Source organism: Dermacentor albipictus, chromosome 1 (assembly GCF_038994185.2).
Source record: "Dermacentor albipictus isolate Rhodes 1998 colony chromosome 1, USDA_Dalb.pri_finalv2, whole genome shotgun sequence".
In the NCBI taxonomy this organism is placed as follows: domain Eukaryota; kingdom Metazoa; phylum Arthropoda; class Arachnida; order Ixodida; family Ixodidae; genus Dermacentor; species Dermacentor albipictus.
Window position 1 is genome coordinate 181,999,369 of NC_091821.1, and position 13,328 is coordinate 182,012,696.

General features: G+C 54.0%; 1 protein-coding gene across 5 annotated transcripts in view; it reads left to right on the top strand.

Annotated features, from left to right (window-relative positions):
* The window catches only part of LOC139053105 (proline-rich protein 36-like), a 49,819-nt gene extending 38,068 nt beyond the window's left edge, over nucleotides 1–11,751 (top strand). For all 5 annotated transcript variants that reach the window (XM_070530263.1, XM_070530265.1, XM_070530276.1 and 2 more), the window contains 2 exons: nucleotides 6,079–9,245; nucleotides 11,310–11,751. In XM_070530263.1, coding sequence (XP_070386364.1) covers nucleotides 6,079–9,245; nucleotides 11,310–11,435 — 3,293 coding nt within the window. In that variant the 3' untranslated portion in view covers nucleotides 11,436–11,751. The remainder of the gene's footprint in view (nucleotides 1–6,078; nucleotides 9,246–11,309) is intronic.
* Nucleotides 11,752–13,328: the final 1,577 nt, after the last annotated feature.

The following is a 13,328-nucleotide window of genomic DNA, read 5'->3' on the forward strand; positions in this document are numbered from 1 at the left end:
AAGTCGATTCGACCATGGCGGAGTCTGATCGAATCCGAAACATCCTGAAGGGCATAGAGGACGACGCCTTTAACATGTTGCTGGCCATAAGTCCACGCTCTGTGGATGAAATTGTCACACTGTGTCAGAGCTATGAAGAACTCCGCAGGCAGCGGTCACTGACCCGTCGATCTCTACCGCGTGACGAACACCTCGCTGGTTTGGCTGCCATGTCCAACCAGGCAGCGTTGCTCGCAGAAATGAAGGCGCTCGTCCGCGAGGAAGTTGCCCGGCAACTCTCGTTGATGGATTTTGCACAGCCGCAGTCGGCACACGCGCCTACGCCAAGTTTTGCGCCTCCACTTCGCCGTGTCATAGCGCAAGAACTGCACGAGGTCTTGCCTGAGCACCACCAGCGTGTTCCTGCGGCTCCGCCTCACAGCTACGCCGAAGTCATGGCCAGGCCCCAACAGATCCCGACAGCTGTGCCACTCAGCTACGCGGAAGTCGTCACCCAGCCTCAACAACTCTCTCAGCGGGGACCTCTCACGTACGCCGAAGTCCTCGCTATGCCCCGACAACAGCCTACTATGCAATCGATTCACCAGCCGCCACGTCCAACGCGTCCTTCCGCATGGATGGGACCTGCCGCAACGACTCGGTGGCGTACAGCGGACAATCGACCGATATGTTTTGCGTGCGGCTACGCAGGCCACGTCGCACGCTACTGTAGTCGCGTGCAGTCGCCTAGCGCTACACCATATGGGCCAAGTTCAATGGTGGGTTCTCCGCGCCCTTATTACGACGACGAACCTCGGGCTGCGTCACCACCATTCCACCGGTCCGCCAACATCCGCCGCTCAACTTCTCCACGCCGACGCTCCCCATCACCGATGCGGCCTCGGCCCGAAGCTCGGGATGAGGAAAACTAATCGTCGCAGTCCATGAGGCAAGGACTGCGACCCCATCGAAACGCGGAAGTCCTCAACGTAGCCCGACCAATGTGATAGACGTGTTAGTTGACGGTGTGCGCACACATGCCCTCGTGGATACCGGAGCCGCTGTATCAGTTATGGACGCAAAGCTTTGTCGCTTCCTTCGAAAGGTTACGACGCCCATTGCTGGGCTCGCCCTCCGAACAGCAGGCGCACAGCGTATTCACCCGATTGCGGCGTGCACCGCTCGTGTTCTCATCGAGGACGTTGTATACGCCGTCGAATTTATTGTGATTTCCTCGTGCTCCCACGAAGTTATTCTGGGGTGGGACTTTCTCGCCCGCCACGATGCCGTCATTCGTTGCGCACGGGCCGAACTAGAACTGTCGCCGATCGCAGATATGACGCTTGCCGATAATGCCCCCTTTGCGAACAAACTACTCGTCAGGCACGACACAAACGTTCCTGCCAACTCGTCAGTGATTGTGTCAATGCAGTGCAGCAGCCTCTCTGACGCCATCGCACTACTTTCTCCGTCGGGCCACTTTTATAACCGAAAAGGTCTACTGCTGCCTTTTGCGACTGTGAACGTCAAACAGGGCTCCACAGCTATTTTTGTCTGTAACCCCTTCCCATACCCTGTGATGCTGCTTCAAGGCGAATGTCTTGGCCACGTGGAAGTGATTGACGCCGTACAAATTACGGATGTTCCCGAAGACACGTCCTGCGCCAGTTACAACACGCTCGGTTCTCTCTCGACGTCGGACCCTTTGCCCACAGGTGTGTTCGATTCATCTATTGCCGATGGCCTCACCCCACCTCAGCGTTCACAGCTTCTGCGCATCTTAGAAGAATTTCGTTCTTCTTTTGATGTCGGGCAACCTTCCCTTGGCCGGGCGTCTGCTGTCACGCACCACATTGACACTGGCTCCCAACCGCCATTGCGGCAACGACCATACCGCGTCTCTGCCACAGAACGTCGTGTGATTAATGAGCAAGTGGACGATATGCTTCGCCGCGAAGTGATCCGACCCTCGAACAGTCCATGGGCATCTCCTGTCGTCCTTGTTACGAAAAAAGACGGCTCGGTACGGTTCTGTGTAGACTATCGGCGCCTGAACAAGATCACTCGCAAAGATGTATACCCGCTGCCGCGAATCGATGACGCCATCGATAGCCTACACGGAGCAGAATTCTTTTCATCTCTAGATTTACGCTCCGGCTATTGGCAAGTACCCATGGCTGACGTCGATAGGCCGAAGACAGCCTTTGTCACACCCGACGGCTTATACGAATTTAACGTCATGCCATTTGGACTTTGTAATGCGCCAGCAACCTTTGAACGCATGATGGACACAGTTCTCCGCGGTTTGAAGTGGCACACGTGCTTGTGTTATCTTGACGACGTTGTTGTTTTCGCCTCTGACTTCACCACGCACCTTCAACGCCTACGGCGTGTTTTGACGTGCTTAGCAAACGCTGGCCTCCAACTGAACCTAAAGAAGTGCCGATTTGCAGCACGGCAGCTCACGATACTAGGTTACGTCGTCTCGAAGGATGGAATCCTCCCCGATCCAGACAAACTTCGTGCCGTAGCTGAATTTCCTAAACCGACGTCCGTCAAAGAACTGCGCAGTTTTGTAGGTTTATGTTCCTACTTCAGGCGCTTCATTCGCAATTTCGCCGCCGTCATATCGCCCCTGACGAAGCTCCTTGGCAGCAACGGACCTCTCCGTTCGTGGTCGTCCGAGTGCGACGAGGCGTTCACTAAGCTCCGTCGTTTGCTGACGTCTCCTCCCATTTTGCGCCACTACGACCCAACGGCACCTATTGAGGTACACACAGATGCCAGCGGTGTTGGCCTCGGCGCTGTCCTAGCGCAGCGCAAAGAAGGGTTTCCTGAATATGTTGTGGCATATGCAAGCCGTATGCTTACTAAAGCCGAGACCAATTACACCGTCACGGAAAAAGAATGCCTGACGATCATCTGGGCGCTTACCAAGTTCCGGCCCTATTTGTATGGTCTACAATTTGATGTCGTCACGGACCACCATGCACTATGCTGGCTGTCGTCATTGAAGGATCCCTCAGGCCGTCTCGCCCGCTGGGCGCTTCGCTTACAGGATTACGATATCCGCGTACTGTACCGGAACGGACGCCAGCACGCTGATGCTGACGCCCTCTCACGTTCTCCCTTGCCAGTCGACAATCCCTGCTGCGCAATATCCCAGCTTGACGTTTCTTCCGTCGACATTGGGACCATTGCTTCTGAGCAGCGCAAGGACCCCTGGATTGCCTCCATCATAGACTGCCTTGCTGATCCGTCATCGCAGCCAACCACTCGTGCATTGCGCCGTCAAGCTCGCCATTTCGCCATTCGAGACGACCTGCTTCACCGACGCAATTACACCTCTGACGGCCGCCAGTGGTTATTAGTTGTACCTCGAAGCCTGCGTTCTGATATCTGCGCATCGTTCCACTCTGATCCACAGTGTGCTCACTCGGGACTTTTCAAAACCTACCAGCGCCTCCGACGACGCTACTACTGGCGGGGAATGTACAACTACATTCAAAAGTTCGTTCGCTCATGCCCCGACTGCCAGCGCCGAAAATCTTCACCCCACCACTCGCCAGCTGGTCTGCAGCCTCTACCCTGCCCTATCCGGCCGTTCGGGCGCGTTGGCATCGATTTGTATGGACCACTTCCCCTGACGTCGTCTGGTAACCGCTGGGCCATTGTGGCAGTAGATCACCTTACACGATACGCCGAAACCGCCGCTCTCCCAGCAGCTACAGCGCGCGATGTTGCATCATTCCTGCTACGCCGATTCATCCTGCGGCATGGTCCACCTCAAGAACTGCTCAGCGATCGCGGGCGCGTCTTCCTGTCGGAGGTCGTTGAAGCGATTCTCAAAGAGTGCCACGTTGTTCATCGTACGACTACGGCTTACCACCCTCAAACGAACGGCCTCACAGAACGCTTCAACCGTACGCTCGGCGACATGCTTTCAATGTACGTGGCCTCCGACCACACGAACTGGGACGCCGTTCTGCCATTCGTCACCTACGCGTATAATACCGCTACGCAGAGCACCACTGGGTTTTCACCCTATTTTTTGCTGTATGGTCGACACCCTTCGCACACCATTGACACCATTCTGCCGTACCGGCCGGATGCATCCGAGTGCGTGCCTATTTCTGCCACGGTCAGACATGCAGAAGAGTGCCGCGACCTCGCACGGGCCTTTACTTCCGCTGATCAAGAGCGCCAGAGGAGCACTCGCGGTGACGCCACTGCCACGGTCACCTTCGATCCGGGAGCGCTCGTGTGGCTCTCAGTTCCTCTAACTGCCCCTGGCCTCTCATCAAAACTGGTCCCTAAGTATGACGGCCCTTATCGTGTTCTCGAACGAGCATCTCCTGTGAATTATGTCATCGAACCAGTTGAGCCATCTTCAGACATGGGCCGCCGTGGACGAGACATTGTCCATGTCGACCGTTTAAAGCCTTACTACGACCCGCTCATCGTGACGAGCTGTTAGGTCGCCGGACGGCTCCCTTCTCGCTCCCGGGGGGGGGGGGGGGGGGGGTGATTGTAGCGAATAGAGACGGCTAGTGGGTTCAGCGCTACTGGCTCTAAACAGTAGTGGGTCGAGCGCTCATGCTCAGCAACGGCTCTCGTGCTTGGAAGTGGTGACTGCCCTGCCCGTCGACGTTGCGCTGCTCCGAGCTCTGCCTAATAAACACCTTTAGAAAATAAAATAAATGAAAGTGGACGAGACAACTTGCCGCATGTGGAAGCCGAAGCCATATCTGCCGCATCACAAGTGCGATCATCTGCCAATGAAGTGGCCCCGTTCACTTTCTCGAGTTTTCGTGAACGTGTTAGTATTACATCTAGGAGTGTTAGCCAGCGTCACATCACGGCCATCGCGGCGGATGTGGAACATCCTTTCAACCGCATACGTTTCGTATAGTACGCGTACTTTATGAGCAGGTAACTGGCCAGTAAACTCTCGTATGCTGCCTCACGGCACCAAGGCTGTCGAAGTCGAGCCCATCGCGATGCAATGAGCGAGAAAAGAGGAACCAAGGGTCTCAATTTTTGTTACAGTTAGAACCAAGACCTACTTTCTAGTCAGCAATATACGACTATACTGCTCCTCTGGGCCCCCCTTCACAGAAAGCGCGTATGCTATAATTGTTCGTTATCGGGACCGATCAGCAACTCCTTTCAGCTCTATGATGCGATAATTACACTGCTCGCAATTTCAACGGCTTAATGTGACGCAAATAGTGCAACACTTTCTTCCTTGCTTTTTCTAACCTCTTGAAGCCGTACAAAAGACAGGGTGCAATTTTGTCACACATCATGACCACCATTAATATGAATAAAGTGAATTCTCGTTCATTAGTGCTGTATACGCGCCCAATGCATACCTATCAGGTTCTGCAGTTGAGCAAGAGATCACGGGCTGGAATCCCGGCCGCGTCGGTATAGCATTTAGATGAGGCTGGAATACAGAAAACGCTCGTGTACCGTGCTTTGGGTGCACGCTAAAGAAATCTAGGTGGTCAGGATTAATTCAGAGCCCTTCACTGCAGCATTCCTCAATAGCTCATTGTGCATCTCCCGGACGTTAAACGCCGCAATTCAACTACCGATTAGGGGCGTCACATTCGTCTCAGCATCGCTTTGCGTTCCTGATAAGACGCCCGCACAGCGTTAAACAACGCGCAATTACGCTTTAAAAGATGCAGAATGTGTGTACAGAAACGTTCGATTCTGTTGTTAACGTGAAAGAAACGAACGCCTGCAGATGGTCATGCAGAGAAAAAGGGGAAACTGTAGAAATCCACCATATAGATCGATGAGAAATGCTGCAGATAAAGGTTCTGGGAGGTGATCGACAAAATTAAGATACACAGCGTAGTACCTCGCTGACACGTTTGCCCATTGTGTACAAAATGGCACCGTGCAAGTTATACGCAAGTACGTTCTACAAAGGGAAGCACCACAACTCACAGAAACTATCTGCCTAGCACTGTGTAGGGAACGAATGGAAGCTCTTAACTAATGCCCGGCTCATTAGCCCGCCTGATCTACGGGCGCGTGCTTCATGCTAACCTTTTCATCCTCTTTCTTCCACATATCCATGGACAGAGGATTTAGACAGCCGGACCGACGAGCCCACACCTACGACGCCTGGCCCGCCGGCGCCCCTAAATTTGAATAATCTCACTAACCTTCCCGCGCCGAACGTCCCGGAGTCTGCAAAAAACCCGCCGCCACGCCTTCCGGCACCCGCGAACCTTCCAGCACAGAAACAACCGGAACCCACGAACCTGCCAGCACCGAACTTACCGCCCGCGAACCTACCTGCGCGGACACAGCAGGAGCCTGAAAACTTGCTGGGACCAAACTTGCCATCGCTAGCAAGCTCGCCGATGCGCAATCTGTCACAGCTCGCCAGCTCGTCGCCGCCAAACTTGCCGGAACTCAAGAACGCCTCAAAGACAGAGAATAATGAGGAGCGTACAAACCTGCCGGAGTCAGCGAAGTTACCGGTTCCCTCGAAGCTTCCGGCGCCCACGAAGCTGCCGGTGCCCGCGAAGCTGCTAGTGCTTGCGAATACTTCAGTGTCCGCGAACGCGCCAATGCTGAACAAGCCGGATCCCGCACACAATTCGGCGCCCGCGAACCGGCTGGTGCCTGCTAACATTCAGTCGCGCGTCAGCCTGGCAGCGAGCGCGAATCTTCTGAAACCCAGGAACGTGCAGACACCCAATATTCCGGCGCCCGCTAAACCCCAGGCGCGCATCAGCCTTGTGGCTCCCGCAGACCCGCCGACACCCAGGAACATGCCGGCACCCAACGTTAAGACACCCGCTAAGCTTCAGGCTTGGGTCAGTCTGGCAGCGCCCGCACTCCTGCCAACACCTGGGAACATGCCGGCACCCGAAATTAAGACACCCGCTAAGCTTCAGGCGCGAATCAGCCTGGCAGCGCCCGGAAACCTGCCAACACCTGGGAACATGCCAGCACCTGACATTAAGGCACCCGCTAAGCTTCAGGCGCGGGTCAGCTTGGCGGCGCCCGCAAACTTTCCAACACCCGGGAACGTGCCGGCACCCGAAATGAAGACACCCGCTAAGATTCAGGCGTGGGTCAGCCCGGCAGCGCCCGCAACCCTGCCAACACCTGGGAACATGCCAGCACCCGACATTAAGGCACCCGCTAAGCTTCAGGCGCGGGTCAGCTTGGCGGCGCCCGCAAACCTTCCAACACCTGTGAACGTGCCGGCGCCCGAAATGAAGACACCCGCTAAGATTCAGGCGCGGGTCAGCCTGGCAGCGCCCGCAAACCTGTCAACATCTGGGAACATGCCAGCACCCGACATTAAGGCACCCGCTAAGCTTCAGGCGCGGGTCAGCCTGGCGGCGCCCGCAAACCTTCCAACACCTGGGAACGTGCCGGCACCCGAAATGAAGACACCCGCTAAGATTCAGGCGCGGGTCAGCCTGGCAGCGCCTGCAAACCTGTCAACACCTGGGAACATGCCAGCACCCGACATTAAGGCACCCGCTAAGCTTCAGGCGCGGGTCAGCCTGGCGGCGCCCGCAAACCTGCCAACACCCAGGAACATGCCGGCACCCAACGTAAAGATACCCGCTAAGCTTCAGGCGCGCGTAAGCCTGGCGGCGCCCGCAAACCTGCCAACAACTGGGAACATGCCGGCACCTGACATTAAGAAACCCGCTAAGCTTCAGGCGCGGGTCAGCCTGGCGGCGCCCGCAAATCTGCCGAAACCTGTAAACATGCCGGAACCCGAAATTAAGACATCCGCTAAGCTTCAGGCGCGGGTCAGCCTGGCGGCGCCCGCAGACCTGCCGAAACCTGTAAACATGACGGAACCCGAAATTAAGACATCCGCCAAGCTTCAGGCGCGGGTCAGCCTGGCGGCGCCAGCAGACCTGCCAACAACTGGGAACATGCCGGCACCTGACATTAAGACACCCGCTAGGCTTCAGGCGCGGGTCAGTCTGGCGGCTCCCGCAAACCTGCCGAAAGCTGTAAACATGCCGGGACCCGAAACTAAGGGGCGTGCTAAGTTTCAGGCGCGCATCAGCCTGGCGGCGCCCGCAAACCATCAGAAGCCCGTGAACATGCCAGCAACCAACATCAAAGCGCCCGCTAAGCTTGAGGCGCGTGTCAGCCTGGCGACACACGCAAACCTGCCGAAAGCCGGGAACAGGCCCACACCCAACGTTAAAACGCCTGCTAAGCTTCAGGCGCGCATCAGTCTCCCGGCGCCCGCGAACATGACGGCACTCAGCCTTCCGGCGCCTTCGAATCCTCCGGTGGCCGCGAAACTGCCGGCGACCGCAAAGCTTCCGACGTCCGCGCACCTGCCATTGCTGAACTTTACAGAGCTCCGGAAACCTTCGGTGCCCGGGAACTCTCCGGCGCGCGCGAACTTGCCGAAGCCAGTTGACATGCCGGCACCCAACTTTTCGTCCCCCGTGAAGGTTCAGGCACGTGTGAGTCTATTGGCGTCCGCGAACCTCTCAGAACTGAACATTACAGAGCCAAGAAACCATCCAGTGCCCGCGAAACTGCCGAAGCCCGCCAACATGCCGACGCCCAACCTTCAGGCGCCCACAAACACTCCGATGACCCCAAACCTGATGGTGCTCGACAAGCTACCGGTGTCCGTGAACAAGTCAATACCGAACATCCCAGAGCCCGAAAAACCTCCGGCGCTCGCGAACATACCGAAGCCCGCCAACCTACCAGCACCCAACCTTCTGGAACCAACAAACATTCCAGTTACGGCGAAACTACTGGCACCCGAAAAGATTCTGGTATCTGCGAACATGCAAGCATGCAACAATCCAAACCCCAGGATTCTTCCAGCAACCGCGAACCCTACGGGGCCCCCGAACCTGCCGAAGCCCGCCAGTCTGCCGAAGCCCGGCAACCTGCAGCCGGCACCCAACTTTCCGGCGCCCGCGAACCTTCCGGCGACCACGAACCTGTTGGCGGCCGAAAAGCTTCCGGCATCCGCGAACATGCCAGTACTGAGCATTCCACAGTCCAGGAACGCTTCAGCATCAGCGAACCCTATGACGCACGACAACCTGGTCGAGCCCGCTAAGCATCAGGCGCACGTCACCCTGGTGGCGCCCACGAACATGCCGGAGCCGTCGGGGAATGACAGCGTCAAGGAGCTGGCCCCTTTAGCCAGTCACCTTGATGCAGCCTGCCCCTTGGAGCAGCACTGCGAGTTGCCTGTCTTCGACACCTTCTATGACCCGTACACTGATGAGGTTTGTCACACACGCCACAGTTGATCAAGTCATCAGTTTAGCCTCCCTCGCAAAGTGAGATAATAATTTAGAGAATAATTTGATGGGGAGATTCAACGTGCCTAGGGACTAAGCATTTCCTCGCTGAAAGTAATTATACGTAAAAAGTCATTGTTCCCCTTAACTGGTGCTTGAACCTACCTATGCAGTCTAAATGATTAGGCACGTCAGCTTTGAAGGCGTAAGTATGTTTCGTAAATGTTAGCGTTAACGGCGATCGAATACGGAATCGCACGAAAAGGCAGCGCCTCCGCAAAGGCGATCATGAATGTACCCATACTGTGTCCTCCTTAATCGGAATAATTTCACATATCAGCTCCACATACCAAATTACAGATTTTTTCTTTCTTTCTTTCTTTTTTCTTTACTCGGTGATGCTACTCTATTTGATTTGCCGACAATAACCTGTACCATCGTTTCGGCTTGTCTGAATTGGCAATGACGACCTCCTCCTTAACCACCCAGCAGCCGCGCAAGAGTGCGATGGCAGTGGAGGTGAACTGAAGATGCCACTTCAGACGACCGAAAAGGACAGAAATTCACACGAAGCAGGAAGCTTGAAGTGATGAACCGTGGTCGAACGAGGATTGTAGCTGCAGCCAAAGCACAGACAAGGAGCGAACTGCTGTCCTGACCAAGAGAAGTCCCCTTGTCGATACGTCGGCTCTATAGCTACATTACTCGTTCTACAAACAGTTCATCATTTCAGCCGATAAGTCATTTTCCCTATGCGGCCGTCGAAAAAGAAGCCCCGCGATAGAGCAGCATATACTGTCAACAAAAGCCCATCCTTTCTATGTAAACAGGGTGCTGATGTCGTCGTGAAGGCGACCGCGGCCACATTTATTAAAGAGCTGATCGCAGCCGTTGCCGCTCCGCACAACGGCTGCGATCAGCTCCATGACCGAACGTCCACCCGCGATGGCCGTTCGCGGTATTGTCTTCCTCTTCGTCGGTGGCGCGGCTGGCGGCGATAATTTTAGGATTCATGTCTTAAAAGAAAAACCTAATGCTGAAAAGTTCGCATTTAATTACTTCGCAGGCAATTCGCATACGATCCAAGCCGTGTCCGCGATTTGCCTTCGAAGCTCTGGAATGCGGGTGCACCAACATCAGTCAGCGAGTGCGGCAGCACGAAACTTGTACCCAGTCAACAGACGGGTGGAACGCAATTGGACCGCATTTTCGCTTGGGCGTTGCCCAGTATCGGCGCTTGTATTTGCGCCACGCAGCATCCACGCTCAAACACGGCTGAAATGCGTACATGTATTCTTTTCTTTGTTTGTTACTTTGTTTGTTTTCAACAATGAAAACAGCGTTTCCGGAGCTGAGAGGCACAAGTAGTCGAGAACTATTAACTCCCTTGAAATCGCCAGCGGCAACATACTTAGCGCTGCCAACCGCATAACACGAGCCCAGCTCGACAGTTAATTCGGGCTGGGTTTGGGCATGCCGAAAACTGCCCAAATTAGGCTATCGACCCATTGCGCTCAACACGAATACGTTGTAACACTCGCAGCCTCGTACTCGTATACGCGCTTGGATGCTCGGTAACGAGCGCGTGACCTGTAAATTAATTGCAGACGCTTTAGTTGTGCGGTATTGACGTTGCAAGAAATAGTTTTCTGCCGCTGCGGAATCGACGTCGTTTATGGAAAGTCGCTATACGCTCCATAACACGTTACTATATAAGGAGCAAAGCACCCGCCGGCATTTCGCTTGTACTAAAGGCCGGCAAGCGAGACTTTCAACTTCATTTTACCTGTTTGGGATATACCACCTGTTTTGTTGTTATAACAGCTCCTTTTTCCCCCCTTTTTTTCATAATTCGTCTTTGACAAACAGCGATTTTAGGCCTTTTTACGTGGACGTTCCCGGTGGAAATCACTTGCTAATTAAACTATTCAATAATTTAATGTTACCTGGTAACGTAATGTAAAGTATTGCTAAGGGCTGCAATTGCTCCAGCTGCGTTGGTTTCATATGCGGCATGGTTACCAGCTAGTGGATTCGGTCTGTTTACAGGCGTCGTACCAAGCGGCCGGCCGAGGCGCCCCGGTCTCAAGAAACTCTCTGCATGGGTGGCTCGTGCATTTTGACGAAGATGGCAACGTCTGCTACCAGTTGGGTCGCGGCCGACCTTTGTTCTGACCCTGGGTCTGCTGAAGGCGTTTTTTTCCCTTTTTTTTTCTTTCTTTCTCTTTTTTTTTCACATCGTGTTACACAAGTCAGGCAAGCTCACATGCACCACCGTACAGTGGGTTTCAGGCCATGCGGTCCCATCAGCCTTGTTTTCTATCATCCGGCGCGCTTAACTGACAACGGCAGCAGCAGCTCTTCCGCCACTTGGGGCAGCAACATCAAAATGGCTCTTTGACTCGACGCGTTCGTTGCCAGCCATTGGGATGTATGTTCAGTGTGTGACGGCAGGTTAATAAAGGCAAGTTCCTTTTCTGTTCTCGCTTCACCGCTGCACGTCTGACTTGGAATACGTCTAGTCCATATTCACGCACTTGGCGCGTGAATATGGACACAGGCATAATACAGGCATATGAATACAGGCACTGTCACGTACAAAAGTAACGAACCACGCACCCGTTTTTTTTTAACAACGATCGGACGTCACTTAGGAATAGTTACCGTTAATTCTTGTATAAAGAGTAGTCGTACAATTAAACTGCATCCTCAACTAGAAACACCTTTGCTATCTGATGCAAGAATGCAGGCCAAACCGGGAGGAGGCTCCATTACTTTATACTCGCGGGGTAAGTACTACCAGCACGCATCAGCAAATTAGTTACGTAGTCGTTATACTGACCGGGTGTTTCCTTTGGTATTGGTGCTCCCCGCAAATGCAGGACGGGCGTGCACGGGCGCGCTCCCTACGCATGTTCGTCGGCGCTGAAAACTGTAATACTTAAATCCTGGCGGCGGCGGCCACATTTCGATGGAGGCGAAATGCAGACGTCCGTTTCCCGTGCATTGGGTGCACGTTAAAGAACCCCAGGTGGTGAAAATTGTGCTCGAGTCCCCCGCTACGGCGTGCCTCGTAATATCGCGGTTGTGGCACGTCAAACCGCAGAATTTTTAAACGGTGCAATGCTGGCACACGATAATTTTAATTCTGGAATTTTACGTGCCAAAAATAGGATTTCATTATGAGGCACGCCGCAGTGAAGGTGCCGTATAACGTAAAACTATTCCAAAATATTCTTACTCCAATCTCCTGACGTCAAATTTGCGTAACCGCCAACGCAAGCACCGGGCCGTTACTCGCAGGGTTATCTGAACAGACAAATCAAACACACTCCTCGTTCATAGGAAGTCACTTTTGTTTGCTTTAAAGACGAATAACATTGCCTACACTGAGCGGCTTGTCTTATCTAATTGGCTCACAAGAGGCGAAGAGCACGCTCAAGTGGAGATGTATTCGACGGGGCCGAGCCAGTGCACTGAAAATCGATAACCCGATGAAGAGCGTGGTACCGGCGTCTGCGATTGGTCCACTTTTCCTTACTAGCTTGCGGTGGCTCGCTGAAAATCGCGGCGGCTTGCAACGGAAGTTTAAGAATGACACTACAACGAATCCTCAACGAAGAAGACTTGGCACAACGAGGTCGTAAACGTGCCGAAAGTGCTCGAAAATGTTACACGGTCACGCAAGAAGTTTTATTATACGCAAATAAACCCGTGCTCTCCGGCAGGTGCGAGTAGCCAGTGCCTGAACTATCGGCGGCAACCATCTTTTATTCCTTCCGGAACGGGGCAGCCTGCGGCTATTCAGAAGAAAATTCAGTTTTGTTCGGCATATTAATGTATCTTTCACGCGTACACGTCACTTTGACGCGGTGAGTTATTGCGGTTTTTTGACGTCGCGCAACAGGCAGGTGAAGTGGGTGCAGCCCGAAAACTTTTGACCAATTGCAGAGGACTAACGGCGAAAAGGCGTCGAATCAGAAGTAACTATTTTTCTTTTGTTCGGTCAAATCATGCATAATCAGTGTGTACACGTCATATGAGATGGGGAGCTATCGCGGTTTTCGT